Here is a 21,310-nt window from a genome sequence, read left to right on the forward strand (position 1 = left end):
ATAATGCCTATAGTGTAGACTATTATTTCTACCCATCAATTTATCATACCTTGGAAAATGTCTTGCCAGGAAGGAGCCAACTTCTCTGACTTAGTAGCCACAAGTGTGATTTCTAAAAAGACAGATATGAGCAATCAAGTGAGTTTTCCTCCCACTATCAAGTTGAAAATGCAGACAGTAAGACATCAGGGCAGAAATTTCTAGCCTACATAAAAGAATCCATTGCTAAAAACACCAGTAGGCTTCTTCACCTTTTTTTAGAGAGATGTTCAAATTAAAATGTATTTAGTGAACATATTTTGCGATATAATAAACTAAGCCCTAAAAATAGTATTTGCTTTAAATGGGTGAGAATGTACAAAAAATTCTTAAAAGAAGGAACTATTTATAAAACAAGTCTTCTCATGATTCAAACAGGAAAAATTACTTATATAGTATCAACAGAAAAACTGAAAAGGTTCAAAGTTAAGAATATTCTTTCTCAGTTCTGACCACTAAACATTTCTGCCTCCCGCTCTTCCCTCCTTCCCTCCCTCCCTCCCTCCCTCTTCTCCTCTCCTCTCCTCCTCCCCCTCCTCCTCCTCCTCCTCCTCCTCCTCCTCCTTCTTCTTCTTCTTCTGCTACCCCTTGGGAACATTTTTTATGATCTTGTCCCATACATTCTTTCAAGACAAACTTCCAATAGTAAAATTAAGAAATTACCAACTTCAGAAAATAAAAACAGGAGGTAACAGCACAATTGCTGCTCTGAGACACACAGTGACAGCTAACTTCAGTGCTGCAATACTGAGCATGGAAAAAGAAAAAACTTTCAATCTGGCCATACTTCATATTTGAGCTTTATGTGAAAACCAGGAAAATAATTTAAAACCTAACTTAAAATATCATCCAACACACTTCTAAAAAGATTTAGAAATACAGAGTGACAATTAAGTGAACAAAAGATGTATTAGAGGAAATGTGCTAATAACACTATTTAAACATAGAAACACTAAGAGTTTTACCTGCTTTCTGTTCAAAGGCAGGAGCATTGGCAGGAGGAATAGATTTCATGTCGAAGGGCTTTTCTGAAGGCTCCAATGTATACTGATGTAAAGCTTTTTCCATCCCTGGTATAGACACTGTCAGACCTATGAAATGGAGAAATCTCAGCATTATAACTTCTTGCCAATGCTAGGATCCAGATAGGCCCAGATTTACACTGTTTATCTACTCTTTCTGAAGGAGGGGGAAATATAACCACAGACTTTATAGCATAAGAAATTAAAAGTAAAGGCTATTACATAAAACTTTCTTATAATTTCACCCAAGGAAGCATGGGAGTTCCCTGTCAACTAGAGCATAAAAATTTTCAACAAAATATAAGTACCATCCATAAAAGAGAGCAACTTAGCCATTTGGGAACAATGATCAAAATATCTATATAATAAAAGCCTAAGAGACCATTACAGCAAAATGATCAGAACTCCTGGTCGCTATGAAGCACACTGACCACCAGGGGGCAGACGCTCAATGCAGGAGCTGCCCCTGGTGGTCAGTGCGCTCCCACAGGGGGAGTGCCATTAAGCCAGAAGCTGGGCTCACAGCTGGTGAACACAGCAACGGTGGCAGGAGCCTCTTTGGCTTCCGTGGCAGCGCTAAGGAGCAATGAGCTGAGCGATAAGGAGTAGTGGGCAGGTAGGCAGTAGTAAGTGAGGGCTCCCAGACAGCCAGCTTAGGCCCACTCCCCAGGGATTGGGCCTAACCCGGCAGTTGGACATTCCCCAAGAGCTCTGGACTTGAGAAGATGCAGGCTATGCTGAGGGACCCTCCCCCCAGTACACAAATTTTGTGCACTGAGCCTCTAGTAGCATAAGAAATGGGAGAAAGGGTAAATTCATCTAAGAAGGAGCTTGAGGAGGATAAGGAGCAACCAATATTCTTTGGGCTTTTATATACTTTAGATTTCCCTAGAAATGGAAATACAGTCAAAGGCATAAAACAAGCATTTTGCTTAGTCAAGTCACATGCAAATCATCTTATGATATGCTTCCAAGATACCAAAAGTATATTTGTCTACATTCATGACTCTCACTGACCATTGAAGATATATGTAGCATTCAATGCCATCTGCTTCTGCTGTAGTACATTCAGATAGAAAGTAGCTCTGTCTCGTACCTCATCATCAGTATCCATCATACATCTGTCCAAAGAACACAAATAGGCATGTCAAACAGCACTCTAAAGATTACCAAGAGCTTTACCACCATGCTTAAAGAACATAATCAGGCCATGTGACACCACTACCTTTATTTAAAAGAACTCAACAACAGCCAACAGAGGATCCTAAAATCACCATAAATTTTGGGCATTGATCTCAATTGGTAAATAAGCACTATATAAGTAGGCATTAAAATAATTAGGAAGAGAAGGATAAGTATTACATGATCTCACTCATTTGTAGAATATAATGAACAACATAAGCTGACAAACAAAAATAGACCCAGACATAAAAAGATCAAACAGACCCTCAAACCTCAGAGGGAAGGCAGGGGAGGGTGGCAGGTGGGGGTGGGGGTGCCACAGCGGGGAAGAGATCAACCAAATAAATTGTATGCATATAAGCATAACCAATGGATAAAGACAACTGGAGGGGGGCAGTGAAGGCCGGGGCTGGGGAGCAGGGGCAGGCTGGGAGAAAACAACTGGGGAGGGCGGGGAGGGGGAAGAGAGACACATGTAATACTTTCAATATTAAAGAATTAAAAAATAATTAGGAAGAACTCAATAATTTAAGATAGCAGTTTGGAGTCTTTTCTTGGGTCTGTAATCACATGATCCTGATAAAGACTTAGACTTCTTTATAATTAAAAAATGGGAATGTTAGACTTTCTAATGACACTAAAAACCACTCAAAATCCAGGCATTGTTCATTTAAACCAGTCAGCCTTTGGTTTGTAATTTTTATGTTTTAATAACAAGATATAATGACAGTTTTTGCTCACATCAAGTCTTTTACTCATCAAATAGGAAGTCACAGAGACCATGAGAAGCTAAAATTTGCAACTCTACTTAATGAATCACTTTGAAGTTAGCCCCTAATATACAAATTGAGGTAAATACCTGTAAGTCACTTTCTCAAACTCATACAAGGAGAAATTCCAAGTCAAATTTTATATGTACTTAACATACACAAAATTAGAAGAGAACAAAAATGCCATTTGCCCCCCACTCATTGTATCAGCTCTATTCTTAGATCCTGCAATGCATTTGATATGGTACAATGAGGACTCTATTCAGCCATATGGCAGTTCTTATTAAAAAAAAAAAAAAAAAAAAAGACTCCCCCCACCAAAAAAGAAAAAAAGGACTCTTACCTTTGTAAGAGTACAAGGATGCTTGGGAGGAGGTTCTCATTCTGAGCCCCAAATTTAGCCAAAGCACTCACAGCAGCTATAACGAAGCATAAAATGAAGCAACATAAATATTGGTATCTTGCATTAAGTAATAATCATTCAAAAAATTAGAGTTTACCCATGTTCAGAGGGGATAAACTCTTATTGCTTTATTGTGTCTTGATCTTATTTCTTCGATCCATTTAAGCATAAACAAAAATCTGCAGGCCCAAGAGAGCTATGAATAGAAAAATCCTCTATGCAATGTAGGAAAAAAATCATAAATTTCATTTTATGAGCACTCCTCCATTTCCACTACACCCTCTTATATATCACACTGATATAATTAAGCCATAATCTCAAACAACCAACTCGAAGCATAAAAATATGCTCTATTATTAAAATTCACTTAATCCAATAAAGATTTATTGCTCACATAACTTTTGCAAGAAGTTGTGATACGTGCTGGGAAAAGAAAGAGAAGCAATAGTTCCTGACATGGAGTTGTACTCTAGTGGGATGACAGGTAAGTAAAAAGATGACTACAACACAGCACAATAAGTCCATGATACCCAACATCCAGAACTGAAATATCATTGCTGACATGTACACATAAGGAACTGTTTGACATTGAAATTGGGTCTCAAAAGAACTGGTGGACCAGAAAGAAACTCACTACAGACTGATTCATATGCCTTTCAGCATAATGATTATTGCTTGTTTCATTTTTGATTCTTATAAGTATATTTCCAGTAGGACATGATCTCACTCATCTAGGGGAAATGGTGAACAACATGATGAACAAGAACAGACCCAGAGATAAGGAGCCATGGGTCAGACTGTTAGACCTCAAAGGGAGGGTGGGGATAAAAGGGAGAGATCAACCAAATGACTTGTGTGCAAACATATGAGCCTAACCAGTGATCAAGGACAATGGAGGGGGGGGGGCAAGAGTGGGAGTGGAGGTGAGGGATTGGAATGGGGGGTTGAGGACAAATATGTGATACCTTAATCAATAAAGAAATTTTTTTTTTAAAAAAGGTCCATGATAGAACCATATCCTGGAAGCTAAGTGAATAGAGAGAAAGAAACTTAAACAGGATTGGTGAAGAAAAAAAGTTAACACATAACTTGAGCTAAATATTGAAGAACAAGTAGCGTTAACCAGAGGAAAATGAAAGGAAAATAGTATTAAAGGCAGAGAGAATGACAAGTGCAAAGGCCCTCAGTCCAGAGAAAAAAAGTGTCATATTTGATCTAGACACAGGTGAGGAGGGCTGAAGAATAGGATCCCATGTTTGAGAGCAGGAGGAGACAAGTGTAAGACTAAAGATAAAACAAAAATAGGTTGTGGTTTAGCTTCCGTTCTTATTAAAGGACTAAAGGCCCAGTGCACAAAATTCATGCACAGAAGATGGGGGGGTCCCTCGGCCTGGCCTGCACCCTCTCGTAATCCAGGTCCACTGGCTCCTAACCGCTCACCTGCCTGCCTGCCTCATCACCCTAACCACTATACCTGCTTGCCTGATCACCCTTAAACCATTCTGCTTGCTTGTCTGATGCCCCTAATTATTCCCCTGCTTGCCTGATCACCCATAACCACCTTTGCCTGCCTGCCTGATCACCCCTAACTGTTCTGCCAGCCTGATCGCCCTAACTGCCTCTGCTCAGCCCCACCTCCATGGCTTTGTCCAGAAGGACATCCGGAAGGATGTCCAAAAGATGTCTGGTTTAATTAGCATATTACCTTTCTATTAATATAGATTATTAGTATAGACTAGAGGCCTGGTGCATGAATTTGTGCAGAGTGAGGGTGGGAGGTGAGGGGGAGGGCCACAGGCAGTTGGCAGGCCAGCCTTGCCTCCTGGTCCAACTCTGGTGGAATTCCTGTCGAGGGTACAATTTGCATATTACCCTTTTATTACACAGGATGTTAAATACAGGATGAATTTGTGTATTTGCAGCAAAGTGAGGTACACTAAATTTATAAGCACATTTTAAATGCAAAGTCCATTTTTGTAGCAGAGTGTGGAGTACAGACTGGATCTGTATGAGACTGGAAACAGCCACACTAGTTGGCACTGGAGAGCCTAAAACAGCACCAATGAAAATAAAGGAAAAAGAGAATGAAGGAATACTAAAGAGTCGGAATTGATAGTATTTTGCCAAAGAACAGGTGGAGATTATAAAACAGTAGAATAAGTTTCTGCCTTTGCAGCAGAATGAATGATAAAGGTTTGGGTGAGCTTGAATTTTAAGCTGCATTAGAAGTGCCTTAGATAGTTGGACATAAAAGTTCAGGAAAGAGGCATGACTGCAATGTCACTGCCTATAAATAGAGCTCTGAAAATGATCACCAGAATAAGTGTGTATAGTAAGAAGAAAAACCCCTAAGAAAATTATTGTGTTAGGGGATGGAAGAGAAGCCCTATAAATAAGACCGAGGAGTGATGGAAAGATGTAGGCTGTTGGTGGAAGCCAAGGGAGAGTTTAGTCAATAGTACATTAAACTGACTGGGAGGTGAACAAAGATAAAAACATTACAGTATCTAACTTGATTTTCCAGCTAGCTTATAAGTGATATATATATTTTAAAGAGTGTTAGAGGATTTCTAAGGAAGGGAGTTAGAGTATAGTGAGTTGAAAAGAAAATGGGAAATAAGTATATGAATGGCTATTTCAAGTTTATCAGACAGGATAAGTATAGGAAGTAGCTAAATAAGAGACAACTGATCAAAGGAGGGTTTATATTTTTAGTAGAAGTGATCTAGACTTGTTCATATGCTAAGAGGAAGAAACCATTAGGGAGGAGGAAGTAAAAATATGCCTAAGACATGTTTTAAAAGACACTTAAAAATAAATAGACACATATAAATTTCACAGACATTCATTCACATTTAAGGCTGTAACACTGAAAAAGTAGATGATGCCATCATGATATTCCTGTCATACTGAAAGTCAAGGGTTATTTGTCTCTAAGATAAGGCAGAAATCAGGATGGACACTGGACTAGAGGGAAAGAGCTATATGTCGAGGACCTAAGTACGCTCCATGATCCCACCATCAAGTAGACCTGGCAGCTTCATTTTCCAATGTCATCATCACCCCCTTGAGTTACGCATTTCAAAAGATCAGCGGTTACATCATTATCAGAGTTCCAATGACTTACCAGCTCTAACGGCCTCATTTTCCAGTACGACCCTATTGAAAATAAAGCGGATGTACTTGGAGGGAGCAGGCGTTCTGGGGCCCTCATTGCCCAGCAAGTGTAGAATCTTTGTAGCCAGAACAGTGTGCTCACAGTCCTCAATGAATTCACAGAGGTGGGCCAGACCTGCTTCTTTAGCCTCAGGGTTCTCTTCCACAATGCTGATGATGCAGTCCACGATGGCCCGTTTATAATCAAAGCCTCCCTGGCAAAAGAGAAGACTGCCATTGGTTCTGAGGATGCTTTTCGGAGAAATGCTTATATTCCAAGGAGTATGCTTATAATATTAACATTTCAGTTCATGGAAGAAACAGAAGTGTTTTGTTTTGTTTTTCTGCAGAGAAAGCTAGAGCAATAGCATGTTTAGTAATGATAAGTCAGCAACCAGAAGTAAGCTCACTATTTGAGAGACACATGCTGCTTTAAATACTATGACATTTAATGGGAATAGTAAGATTTTAAGAGAGCAACTTCCTATGATTACACACAAGCCCACCTACATCATCTCGGAGCATGTTGGAGAGGAAAGTCATCATGACGCTGTGCTTTCGCGGGTATTTCTGACAGAGAGCACTAATTGCCTGTACAACCACCACCTGCAGAAAAACAAACAGAAAGGCCATTCACCTTTATAATGACTGTACACCTACCACCCATAAAAAAACCAACACAGAAAGGACATTCATCTTTATAACTTTAGAGACTAAGTGTACTTTATTTACTGTAAGCTAAGAAGGTGCGGTAGTTATTTAAAACTGCAATGGTTCTTCATGAAGGCTAAGCCAGGAGACCACAAGGGAAAATAAAAAGTTCATTCAAGAGACCCCAGTCCTTTGCTTCAAATAAATAAGCACATAAAAATTTTTAAAGTGAACAGTAAAGATTAAAAGCTTAGACTGATTTCCTTAGAATAGAAATGTTACCATAGAACTTCTTCACAAAATAATTTCTAGGATAATTTTGAGAAGGCTAAAAAGGGCTAATTCCAATGTAACCCTGATATTTAGGGCTAGTTGATCTGAATCCATGCCAGTAAGCTCAGTGTACATTCTTGATAACCTATAATTAAGTCACTACCTCCTTCCCAGACACTGGTCTTGCAGAACCTGTTACTGTGAACAGTGCACAGCTCCGGAGGGAGGGTTATTAATGCTGGTGCCAGGCCAGACCATCAGATATAGCCTGCAGACCCCCAACACCTGGGGGCCCTCTTGAAAGGCCTGTGAAAAGGACTGGTAGCATAATCTATATTTGCGGGACAAAGACCACAGGGAAATATAAAGGAAAGCCCCATGCATGTTTCTTCACTCAGATTTGGAAAGCTATTCCCTGAGTCCACTGGTGTATTAAACAGTATCACTACTCTTCTTTAAAAGCATTGCTTGGTTTGTCTTTGGTATTCTGCAACAATTTTACCACAACTTTAAAGACCAATGCCAAGTGAGAAGGGTGTGAGATGTTACCCTACTTGCAAGCTAACAAGTTAGCCTGCCACAATTTCATTAATGCTAGTAGAAAACATAAGACTCCAGGATTAGAGATGAAAGACAGTAAATTACTCATTGCAACAGCAGTAGCTACAGTACCAGTATTTGGAATCAGTTTCCTGAGCCCCAATCCCCACAGGGCAATGCAAAAAAGGGCAGATAACACTGAGACCTACAGATCTGATTGCATTATAGGAGAAGAACCCTGAGGTATGGCACTTGAATATTTTACAATGGGCAATAAGCAAGCTGGTCTTTTGTTCTAAAGGGAAACATTTTCTTATAGTGGACAGTGAGCAAGTATGCTTTTTGTTCTATAGGAAACAGTAGCTTTGTCTTCTAGAGCTGTATGGAAATATGCCCTGCACAGGGAGACAATGTATTTTCTAAGGATGGGAGATATCTTGCACTACACAAAAGGGAACAAAGCTGGGACACTAGGAAACAAAAGCCTAACTTGCAAGATGTGCAAAAATGTAAGAAAACTCCTGGAGAAGTGGGAATTGTTTCTCAACAACCAGAGTCCCCCAATCTATACGCATCATTTCAAAACATAGAAAATGAAGAAAAACAATCAATCAGTTTCCTCCCTTATGCACCAAAACAATCTATACGCATCATTTCAAAACATAGAAAATGAAGAAAAACAATCATTCAGTTTCCTCCCTTATTGCCAGGTATCAAATCCACAACCTAGGTAATGTGCCTTAACCAGGAATTGAACCAACAACCTTTTAGTGTATGGGATGATGTGCCAATCAACTGAGCCACCTGGCCACAGCAAACATCCTGTTTTTTTATGAAGCAATAATACCAAAACAAAATAAAGATGGTATACATGCAAAAAGAAAAAATTTAGATGGAACTCATTTATAAATATTGATGCAAAAATTCTAAGTGATAGATTAGCTAACAGATTCCAACATTGTAGTAAGAAAATAATATTTCGTGATGAATAGGATTTGTACCAAGAATGCAATAATGGTTCAACTTTAGAAAATTAATAGTTAATATAATGTAAATATTAATGAATCAGTAAAGAAAAATCATATGATTATATCCATAGATGCTGAAAAGACTTTGATAAATATCCAACACCCATTCCTAATAAAAATTCTTGAAGAAAAAAAAAGAAATGGATGGATAGTTCCTTTTACACACTCACACCTCAATCCTAATGTTAGCATATTACTAAACAAGAGAATACCAAAAGTCATTACCATTAAGGTCAGAAATAATATAAGGATGCCACTATCAAGTATTATTTAATATTATTAGCCAATGCAATTAGACAAGAGAAAACAATTAGAGGAATAAGAATTATAAAAGACAAAACTATCTTTATTTACAGGTGATATGACAATATATCTGGAAATCCTAGGGAAGCAATAATAATATTAAATAAACTAATTCAACAAGGTAGTAGGATATAAAATTAAAATGCAAAAAACAATACTAATCATTGCAAGAAAAATGACTAGTTAAAAGATAAAATGGGTTAAAGCATATATCATAACAACAAAAGATAATATAATTAGGAAAAGCATTTAAGACTTTCAAAACTAATATAAAAATACTATTAAATATTTTGAAAGGCACAAAAGTAGATTTGAATAAATTGTAAGTCATCCCTGTCTTGGTTAAAATGTCTCAACATTGAGTTCATTTATAAATTAATGTGATCCCAATAAAAACGCCAATGAGATATTTTTATGAAGCTAGACAAGTTAACACTAACTCATAAGGAAAAATATACACGTAAGACTAACTAGAGAAACAATGAAAATAAAGAATTATGAGAAGCAGCTAATAAATATTAACATAATCTACAAAGCTTCTATATTTAAAATAGTATGTGGTAGTGATTTATGAATAAAGAGAGCAACATAATAAAATAGATAGCCCAAAAATAGACCCAAGTACATATGATACTTTAGTATATGTTAAAGGTGGTATTTTAAATAACAAGCAAAAAACAGTCTATTGAGTAAAAATTGGGAGTAGAAGCAACAGGATACTTATTGATAAAGAATGAGAATAGATCCATTTCTCATTTCATACTTAATAAAATCCAACAGATCAGGGATCTAAATTTAAAACATGAAACCAAACATACCAGAAGAAAACATGGGTGAATTCTTATTCACCCATTAAGATTCTATAATCCGAAAGGAAAGGCTTTCTATTATTCAAAAGTCAGAACCGCAAAAGAAAATACTGACAAATTTGACTATAGCAAAATAAACTTTTGCATGACAAAAGATGTCATAAAACTCAAAAGACAAAAGACAAATGACAAACTGGGAAGAAATGTAACATATTTCATAAAGAACCAATATCCCTAATATACATCCAAAATAAAAATAAAAAAAAACCTTTAAGGAAACAAAAAACCCAAATGCCTATAAAAATTGGTAAAATATATGAACAGACAATATTTTAAAGAAATTTTAAATGATCCTAAAATATAAGAAAAGATATTTAACTTCCCTCATAACAAAATAAATCCAAATTAAAACTACACTGAAATACCCTTTCTCATCCATCAGGTTGGCCAAACATCAAAATGTAACCACACTCCATTGGTGAGACTAAGGGGAAACTGACACTCACTCAGTGCTGGTGGGTAGAGTTTAGCTTTCTCTACAAAACTGCATATTTATTTACCCTTCAGCCTAGCATATGGACTTCTAGGGATTAACCCTAACGATACACCGCTAACATTTCAAGGAAACAAATACACAAGGTTATCCATTGAAGCATTCTTTGTAATTGCAAAATACTGCAAACTCAAATGCTCAAGTACAGGAGATTCATGCAATAAGCTATACTATAAAATGACCTTCGTAGGTTTCCCAAAGATTCAGGATGTCTGCTTAAATATACAGACTAGGCTTGTCTTTTGAAAGACTAGATATGTCCTATAAGAAACTAAATAGGGCCAATTGTGCTCTTTGAAAATAAGACAAAAAGAATAACATTTTTCTCTTTTAATTCTTCTACCTGAATTTTATTCTTCTGATTATCTCTCACACATTTTCACAGTTATATTCAACACTGTACTGGAAGTACTAGCCATTTTAATAAGGCAAGAAAAAATAAATAAAAGCTTTTGGATTGGAAATGAAAAAGTAAAACTGTCTCTATTAACAGATAACATGATTATATATAGACAATCCTAAGGGATGTATAGAGCAACTACTAGAACTGATAAGGGTACTTTACAAGGATACCAAGTTATGAGAAAGTAAAAAGAGAGAGAGTAAGAGAGATTTTTTAATATACTGGTAGCAAACAATGAAATAGAAATTTTAATAAGAGTCTCAAGCATAAAATATTCAGATATAAATTCAACAAAAGACGTACAAGACCTCTAGATTGAATGCTACAAAACACTGCTCAGAATAAAGACCTAAATAAAGAGGAAGGTATACCATATTCATGAACTAGAAGAATTAATACTATTAAAATGTCAGTTCTTCCTAAATTAATTTATAGATTCAACACTACCCCAATCATAATCCTAACAGGCTTTGTTTTATAGAAATTATAAAATGGTTCTAAATTTTATATGGAAATGCAAAGAAACCAGATACTAAAAAGAGGGACAATGTTGAAAGACCACACTACTTCACTATTTGACATTTAAGAGGTACCCATAAAACTATAAAAATAAAAAAATACAGTGAGTATTGGCATAATATTGATAAATAGATCAATGGAATATGATAAGGAGCCCAGAAATATACCTATAAGTCTATGGTTATCTGCTTTTCAGACAAAGATGTCCAAGCATGCCAATGTGTCTTTTAAACAAATGATGCTGGAATGACTGGATATTGATATGCGAAAATACTGAACTTATCACACACAATATACAAATATTAACTCGTTAGATCACAGACTAAAATATAAAAGCTAAAACCACAAAATATTAAGAATAATATGTAAGAAAATATCGTTAAGATGTAGAAATAGTCAAAGGCTTCTCAGGACACAGAAAGCAATAACTATGAAACAAAAAAATATTAATAAATTAGACTTCATAAACATTTAAAACTTTTGCTCATCAAAAGATATTGTTAAAAAAGAGGCAAGCCATAGAAATTAGAAGAAAACGCAATCATACTTAAACTCTTACCTTGAACTCATCTGAGATTTCAGATACAAAAGAAGATATCTGCTTCATGAGTCGGTCTACACTGCTCTCACATCCTGTTTTGAGGAGTGTAGTAATGGCCAGGGTAGCAATGCTTCTATTTGAATCTGTGATCAAGTTTTCTAAGTCTAGATTGCAGGCAGTCACAGCAGAGGGGTGCTTCATTGCCACCTTGTGGAAGGGCAAGAAAAATATTAAGCAAATTGCTATTGATAAAAACCAGAATTAAAAAAAGAGAGAGAAACAGAAATTGTAACTTAAGGTAAGTGGCTTTTGAAAACCTGAATGGGACAAAACAGGTTAAAATTGTTTCAAAAAGAATGTTTCCAATTTAAAAGATATATCATTTGATAAATGATTAACAATCATAGTCACTGAGCAGCATAGCACTTTTCTTCCCAGGTTTGTATAATCTTTCTAATTATATTACAGTCTTGTCTTTTATTACAGTTGGCCTGTTTTTCCTTACAGTACCTGTGCACATTGATATCTATTCGACTAGAGGTTAGGATCTCTGAAAATAGGACCTCATGTTGTAAATACTGCTCAAAGACTGTTAATATCTTATCACTTAGAAAACACTTCTGTATTTAAGCAAACAAATTCCATCCAAACTGGATTGCTCATGGTCACTAAAACATGTCTGCCATTCTTCTGTTTCTTTTTGTAGGTGCCATTTGCCTCTCTGCCTATAGCAATAATAAAATCTGAAAACAGCAAAGTATTGCCTCAAAATTCACTTAACATCAAAATATGACCCAAACTACTGTAAAACTAATTAAGTCTTAATGTATCCCACTTACCAAGGATAATCATAAGTATCATGCAGAAATTTTAATGTGTCTAATGGTGGGTTACAGCTACAGGCTCAAGGGGGTTAGTATATAAGGGATAGCATCATAGAACCTTTCTAAATTTCACAAAATAGAGAATTCTAAGACAAATCTGACTCCAAGATCATAGATGAAGGAATGTGGATCTATACCAACTCTCTGAATACAATTCATTGCTATTCCTTGGCTACACTAAACTTCTCTGTCCTCCAATAGTTCATATAATTAACCCATAACAAATCACTAACCACCTTATGACAAATATTCTACTATATTAAATTTTCATTTAAAATATTTATGGTTAATTTATTCTGTAATGTAGCCTCTAGAACCATGCTACATGGTAGTCAATAGCCACATTAAGCATTTAAAATGTGGCTAGTTCAAAATGAGATATACTGTAAATATATATATTTTTTAAAACAACTCTAGGTGTGTAAGATTTAGAATGAAAAAACTAAAAGGCAAAATATATCTTTAAAATGCTATACTGATTACATATTAATATGACAGAATATATATATATTAGGGTAAATAAAATGTATTATTAAAATTAATCTCATCTTTAAAAAATTTTTTTCATGTGTTTATTATAAAATTTAAATTTCGTATGTGACTCCATTTTGTTTCTATTGGATGGTGCTACTATAGACCAGCATATCCAAGAGGACTTTCTGCAATGATAGAAATGTTCTATATCCACACTATGGGATCCAATGGGATAGTCACTAACCACATATGGCTCCTGAGCACTTGAGGTGTGACTAGTAACTGAGGAATTGAATTTTTAATTTTATTTCATTTTAATTTAAAAGGAAACAGCCACTTTTGGCTAAAGGTCATCATATTGGACAATGTGGCACTATAAATTGCTTAGAAGTCAGAAATTAATTATAATCTTTAGATGAATGACAATGAAAATGGCCATATCTAAGGCCACAAATATGTGAGATGCTACAGAACTAAAGCTAATAAATCATATTTGCTAACTTTGTAAAGAAAGCCAAATACTTCACAATTAATGTTTCTCAATCAAACATTGATATAAATGACCTACCTTGTTCAAGGTCCTCACAGCTGCATATCTCAAAGCTGGCTTTGGAGAGCTACAGAACAACTGAAGAACTAGAAAAGAAAAAAGATCAGTGTCTATAGTTCATTTCATCATATATTTGAAAATATAGTGCATGAATAATCATATTCAAAATATGCATAAGGAAATTAGATCACAGCATCAAAATTTCACATGAAAAATGTGTCATCAAAAATAGAAAAAGCACATTTCACTGAGGTATAAAAACTTTAAATAGAGAATACAAAGGATTGATATACTCATCTGTATATGAGTGGTAGGAATATTTATAAGAGCAAATATGTCTTATCCTATATAATAAAGAGTAATATGCAAATTGACCCTCATACCCTTGCACAAGATGGCCGCCCCCATGTGGCCAAAGATGGCTGCCAGGGGAGGGTATTTGTGGGCAATCAGGCCAGCAGGGGAGGACAGTTGAGGGTGACCAGGCTGGCAGGGGAGGACAGTTGGGGGCAACCAGGCCTGCAGGGGAGAGCAGTTGGGTGGGGGACCAGGCCTGCAGAAGAGGGCAGTTGCGGGAGACAAGGCTGGCAGGGGAGGGCAGTTAGGGGTGACCAGGTTGGTAGTGGAGGGCAGTCAGAGGTGACTGAGCCAGCAGTTGGAGGTTACTGGGCCAGTAAGGGAGGGCAATGGGGGACAATCAGGCTAGTAGGGGAGGGCAGTTGGGAGTAATCGCGCTGGCAGGGGAGCAGTTAGGCATCAATAAGGTTGGCAGGGAAATGGTTAGGGGCAATCAGGCAGGCAGGCAGGTGAGCAATTGGGAGCCAGCAGTCCCAGATTGTGAGAGGGACATCCCCCAAGGGGTCCCAGATTGGAGAGGTTGCAGGCTGGGTTTAGGGACACTCCCCTCCCCCCTCAGTGCACAAATTTCATCCATCGGGCCTTTAGTTTATAGTTATAACAGCAAATTTTTTGTGTGTTTTGCGTTTTTTTAAAAATATATTTTATTGATTTTTTACAGAGAGGAAAAGAGAGGGATAGAGAGTTAGAAACACCAATGAAAATCATCGATCAGCTGCCTCTTGCACACACCCTACTGGGGATGTGCCCACAACCAAGGTACATGCCCTTGACCGGAATCAAACCTGGGACCTTTCAGTCCACAGGCCGACGCCCTATCCACTGCACCAAACCAGTTTCAGTGCAAATGGGTTTTTTAAACATTAAAAATAACTGAAGGCATTAAAATTATTTTTAAAATGTTTTATATGGGAAAACTTCAGAAAAAGAAGTAAAGCAACTAAAACAATCATTTACATATCAGAATGCAAAGACTATCTATATATACAGAGCTAAGACTAAAAAATCATTCCTAATATCTCTCCTGAAGACCTTTGGAGCTTAAAACAAACATAAGAATAGAAACAAAAACCAGCTATCTAATATATAACCAACCTGAAACAGCAGGTGCCAGCTCCCTTGCAGTACAGTTAGGAAGATGAATGATAGCTGAAGCAGCTTCATAAATAACCATTTCATGTTTATTTCGCAAGCAGCTCTCAATGAAATCAAAGACTGGACCTTCATGGCTGTCAATAAATATAAATAGACCATCATTGGATATCAAAAACATCAGAGAAAATATGTACAATAGTTGAAAACAGACAGATTGAAAAGCACTTTTAGAATTACGGATGAAGGATCTCTGAAAATCCATTCCTCCATAAAAAAAAAAAAAAACAAAAAAAAACATTCAGAACACTAGCATAAATGTTCAAAATCAATGTTTTCAGCACTCTAGAAATTAGCAAAGGCTTGCAACAATCCTAATTACTAAAAAAGCCATAAGTCCAGCAGCCACTGGAGGAGGCAAATACATTTGGAGCTCCCTCAAAAGCCCTACCCCCAAGAAGTGTTACTATTTGATCAGACTAGTGCTCCCTAGAAAAGTCCCATTCATGGAGCTAATCTTTATTTCATCTGACTCACAGCTCATTTACTGAAAAAAGCCCTATATCCACAGGGAGTTTGTCCCTCAAATCCATGGCAATTGTTTAACATTGTATTTGCCAGAGGCAGTGATTCCAGTTGGAACAATAAAAAAATCTGCACATACAAAACAAAACAAACAAACAAAAAAACTTAAAAGGAAAATCAGAGGCATAAAATGTCCATAGTGGGCTTTGATAATTTCTGACATATTCTTGGAGATCTAAAAGGCCATGCGCATGTGGGAGGCTGTGCAGATGTCCAGGAAAGATTGACAGCCCTAATTTCTCACCTATGCTTGACTCTGAGACTTTGAGCAAGCAGGAAGTGAAGCCTAAGGCAGAGTTATAAACTGCAAGAGCGTGGAAGGCATGGCCCAATACACAAAATGCCCATTGGAAAAGGGTAAAAGACATGCTGGTTTAAAGCATTTAAGAAAACATCTCAAATCATTATCTGACGATACAGATAAACAAGCAAAGATTTCAATGACTGTACATGGGAAAGAATAAAGGCCGCAGAATTAGCCCAGGAAAGTCAGTAACGACAAACAGCAACTATAACAAACTCAGGATAGGGGAAGGGAAAATCTGAATACCCAAATTTCCACATCAAATAATTTAAAATATCCAAATTTTGACAAAAATTTATGATACACAGACATAGCAATGTATTGGAGAGAGGAGGAGAAAGAGAAATGGTCAATGAACATTATTCCTAAGGAAGCCTACATGTTGGATTTACTAGGTAAAAACTTTATGTCAACTAATATAAATATGTTCAAAGAAGTAAAGGAAACTATGTCTACAGAATAAAAGGGAATTAAAGGCATGACAATCATGCCTCACCAAAGAGATTATTAATATAGAGATAGAAATGAGTTATTGAAAAGAACCAAATAGAAATTCTGGATTTGGAAAGTATAATAACTGGAGTCAGAAATTCAGATCTACAGTTCAACAGTTGATTTGCACTGGCAGTAGAAAGAACCATTAAACTTTAAGTTAGGTAACCTAGATAAACCAGCTGAGGAAAATTTTTTAAAAAGAATGAAGAAAAAGAACAAAGGTTTAGAGACCTGTGGAACTAAACATCCCAATCAAAGCAAAATCAAGTTATACACTATCCAGAAGTAACTCACATTAGATTCAAAGATACAAATAGGGTAGCAACATTTGCACAATAGGAGTCTCAGAAGAAAAGGAGAGAGAAAAAGGGACTAAAGGAATATCTGGAAAAAAAACAGTGGCTAAAAACTTCCTAAATTTGATGAAAACCATTAATCTATGCACCTAAGAAGCTCAACAAATCCCAAGCAGCATAAATACAAAAGGATCCCACATAGATAGACACAAACTGCTGAAAACAGACAACAAAGAAAAATTTGAAACAAGATAAAAAGCGATCACCTTGTATAGAGGAGCATCAATACAATTAATGGCTGACATTTCACCTAAAACGATGGATGAGAGGGTAGTATAATAGAATGTCATATTCAAAGTGCTGAAATAAAAATATAAGAATTCTATATCCAGCAAAACTATCCTACAAAAATGAAGGCTGAAAACAGACATCCCCAGATAAAAAATAAATGAGAATGCACTGCTAATAGATCTCATTTAGACTGACCTATTGATTCTAAACAGTTAAATGAATAATCAAGGAGAAATAAACTAAAAAATGTAAATATGTAAAGTGATATAAAAGATAATATAGATACATTATTTTCATTTTTCTTAACTGTTTTAAAAAGATATAAAATTATATGAAGCAATAATTATAATACTACATTGTTGGATTTATTACATATATACATATAATATACATGACAATAATAGCAAACAGGAGTAGGGAGAACATGGAACTATATTAAAAAGCAAAGATTCTATTTTACTAGAAGTTAGTATTAAGCTGAAGTAGCAAATTAAAATGTATATTCTCATCCCTACAGTGATTACTAAGAAAAAATAGGAAAAAAGTAAAAATATTGACAGAGAAATAAAAATGATATGCTGAAAATGTTTACTTAAGACAAAAGAAAGTAGGCAAAGAGGAAGAGAGAAACAAAACAGACAGGAGACTTACATAAAACAAAAAATGGCAAAGATAACTACAACTAAACATCCCAATCAAAGCAAAATCCAGGTATACACTATCCAGAAGTAACTCACATTAGATTCAAAAGATACAAATAGGATAAAAATATATCATGCAAAAATAATCATAAAAGATCAGGAGTTGCTATATTAACATCAGACAAAATAGAATTTAAGACAAAAATATTACAAGAGATAAAGAGACATTTCATAATGAGAAAGAGGTCAATGTATCAGTATGCTATATCAATGATAAATATATATTCACATTTAACATCAGAGAATCAAAATATTGATACATGAATCAAAACTTGACAAAATGAAAAGGGATTATAGATCATTTAACAATAATAGCTGGAGATATCTATACATATAGAACAGATAGACAGAAAATCATCAAGCATATAGAAGATTTGGAAAACATAATTGACCAACTCAACCTAGAACATTCAACCCAATAACTGTAAATACACAGTTTTCAAGTGCATATGGACAGTTCTCAAGGATAGATCAAATTCCAATCATAAAACACATTTCAATACATTTAGAAGGACAGAAATCATCAAAGTATGTTCTCCAATCATAACAAAATTAAAATATAAATCAACAAAAAGAAAAAATTATAGGTCAACAAGAAATAAATTGGGGAAATACCAAAATATTTGGAAATTAAACAATCTATGTCTAAGTAACCCATGGATCAAGAATAAATCAGGAAAGGGCTGGCCAGGCATCTACAGATAGCAACTCTAGTAATAATAACAATAATAAATAAAATGCAAAGTGACCAAATATTTGAAACTGAATGAAAATGAAACACAAGTCAATATTTAAGACATTTAACTAAAGCAATGCTCAGAGAGGAATTTATAACTTTGAACACCTATCGGTATACCAAAAATGAAGAAAGGTTTCAAAATCAATAACCTAGGCTTCCACAATTAAGAAAGTAGAAAAAGAAGAGTAAACTAAGCCCACAGCAAAAATAATAAATAATAAAGATCAGAGCAAAATGACATTTTTCAAAGAAATAGAATAAAAAGTTATCTAATTTGTATAAACTACAAAAGATCCCAAATAGCCAAAAGAATAAAGAAAAAAAGAACAAAGCTGGAGGTTTTCCACTTCCTGACTTCAACTTTTATTACAAAGTTACAATAACCAAAACACTATAGTATTGGCACAAAAACAGACACCCAGACCAATAGAACAGAACTGAAAGTTCAGAAATAAATTTGCATGTATATGGGCAACTAATATTCAACAAATGAGCCAAAAACATACAATAGAGAAAAGAAAGCCTCTTCAATAAGTGATGATGGGAAAAATTGGAAAGCCACATCAAGACTGCTATATGACATCATACACACACACAAAAAAATTACCTCAAAAATGTCTGAAGACATTAATATAAGAACTGAGTCAACAAAATACATTGACGAAAACATGGGTATTAAACTTAGGGACTTTGGTCTCAGAGGATTGAACTTGATCCCAGAGGCAAGGGAAATAAAAGCAAAAATAAGTCTAAACAAAACAAATAAATAAACAAACAAAGGTCTGCACAGCAAAAGAAACGACAAAACAAAAAGGCGATCCACTTCTCTTTTGGAAAATAAATATCTTAGATCTTCATTCTTAACTCCCTGTTGGAATGCACACTTTGAGAAATATCCCACAAGAGTATCTGCCTATATATAATTGTGAGCTATTGGTGGTTATCAAGTCTCTGGGTCACCCAGGAGCAGCTGTGACAGGTTGCTCCACAGCTCCGTGTCCTTCAAAACCCTGAAGACAGGGAAACCAACTTTGTGGTTGGATGGGGTGAGGACACTGTCTTTTCCTATTTATTGCTGTTTAGACAACTGTATTTGTCAAATGTTTCTCACCTTCCCACTGGCTGCCTCGATACTGTTTGTTTAAAATATATAGAGAATGGACTCATCTAAAAGGCTTACAAAGCGAAATGTCACAAGAATGTGTAAAAATAAAAATCTGAGGGGGGCAAAAAAAAGGCAACCAACTGAATGGGACAAGGGATTTAAAAACAATACCTCCTATAAGGGTTTTATTCAAAAAACATAAAGAACTAAAACACAAAAGCGCAACAATCTTATTTTTAAAATGGACATAGGACCTGAACAGACACTTTTCCCCAAAAAAGGCATACAAACGGCTAACATATTTGAAAAGATGCTCAACTTTACTAGCTATAGGGGAGTTAAAACCACTTCACACCTGTTAGAATGGCTATTATCAAGAAGGCAACAAATAAAAAGTGTTGGAGAAGATGAGGAGAAAAAGGAACCCTCAGACACTGCTATTGGGAATGTAAATTAGGTCAGCCGCTATGTAAAAAAATATGGAGGTTACTCAACAAATTAAAAATAGAGATACAATATGACCCAGCAATCTCTTCTGGATATCTACCTGAAAATTTTGAAAACATTTATTTGTAAAGATATATGCACCCATATGTTCACTGCAGCACTATACACAGAAGCCAAGACATGGAAAGAACTTAAACGTTTTTGTTTTGTTTTTTTAACATGTTGAGAAGTGTTTCTTCCCTGTTTTTCTTTTTTTTTCTTTTTTCTTTTTTAATATGTTTTTATTATTTGAGAGAGAGAGAGGAAGGAAGAGGGAAAGAGAGAAACATTGATGAGAGAGAAAAATTGATCAGCTGCCCCACACTGGGGAATGAGCCACAACCCAGGGATGTGCTCTGATCGGAATCAACATCTTGGTGCATGGGTCAATGCTCAACCACTGAACCACCCCAGCTGAGCAACCTAAGTGTTTTTTGATGGACGATGGAATAAAGATGTGGAACATATCTGCAATGGAATACTACTCAGCCTTAAAAAGGATGAAATAGTGCTATTTGGGACAACATAGATGAATCTTCAGAGTATCATGCCAAGCAAAATAAGTCATATGGAAGTAATATAGATTTTATATAATTTCACTCATGTGTGGGATACAAAACAGAAAGCTACAAACAAACAAAATAAAGCAAATTGACTCACAGACATAGTCAACAGAAGGTCACTAGAAAAAGAAAAAAAAAAGAGGGGTTTGGGAAGAATGAAGAAAGTAGAGGGGGCCAAATATATGGTGATGGAGGG

The 21,310-nt window shown here is 35.7% G+C and overlaps 1 protein-coding gene across 1 annotated transcript in view; it reads right to left on the reverse strand.

Annotated features, from left to right (window-relative positions):
• COPG2 (COPI coat complex subunit gamma 2) overlaps nucleotides 1-21,310 on the reverse strand; it is a 96,273-nt gene that overhangs the window by 11,547 nt on the left and 63,416 nt on the right. Inside the window, exons 10-18 of the mRNA XM_036427078.2 lie at nucleotides 15,553-15,686; nucleotides 14,119-14,186; nucleotides 12,211-12,399; nucleotides 7,083-7,178; nucleotides 6,544-6,787; nucleotides 3,357-3,432; nucleotides 2,079-2,182; nucleotides 1,005-1,130; nucleotides 50-112 (exon numbers count right to left, since the gene is read on the reverse strand). Of these exons, the coding sequence (XP_036282971.1) occupies nucleotides 50-112; nucleotides 1,005-1,130; nucleotides 2,079-2,182; nucleotides 3,357-3,432; nucleotides 6,544-6,787; nucleotides 7,083-7,178; nucleotides 12,211-12,399; nucleotides 14,119-14,186; nucleotides 15,553-15,686 (1,100 nt within the window). The remainder of the gene's footprint in view (nucleotides 1-49; nucleotides 113-1,004; nucleotides 1,131-2,078; nucleotides 2,183-3,356; nucleotides 3,433-6,543; nucleotides 6,788-7,082; nucleotides 7,179-12,210; nucleotides 12,400-14,118; nucleotides 14,187-15,552; nucleotides 15,687-21,310) is intronic.

This window comes from Pipistrellus kuhlii, unplaced genomic scaffold (genome assembly GCF_014108245.1).
Source record: "Pipistrellus kuhlii isolate mPipKuh1 unplaced genomic scaffold, mPipKuh1.p scaffold_m20_p_10, whole genome shotgun sequence".
Taxonomy (NCBI): domain Eukaryota; kingdom Metazoa; phylum Chordata; class Mammalia; order Chiroptera; family Vespertilionidae; genus Pipistrellus; species Pipistrellus kuhlii.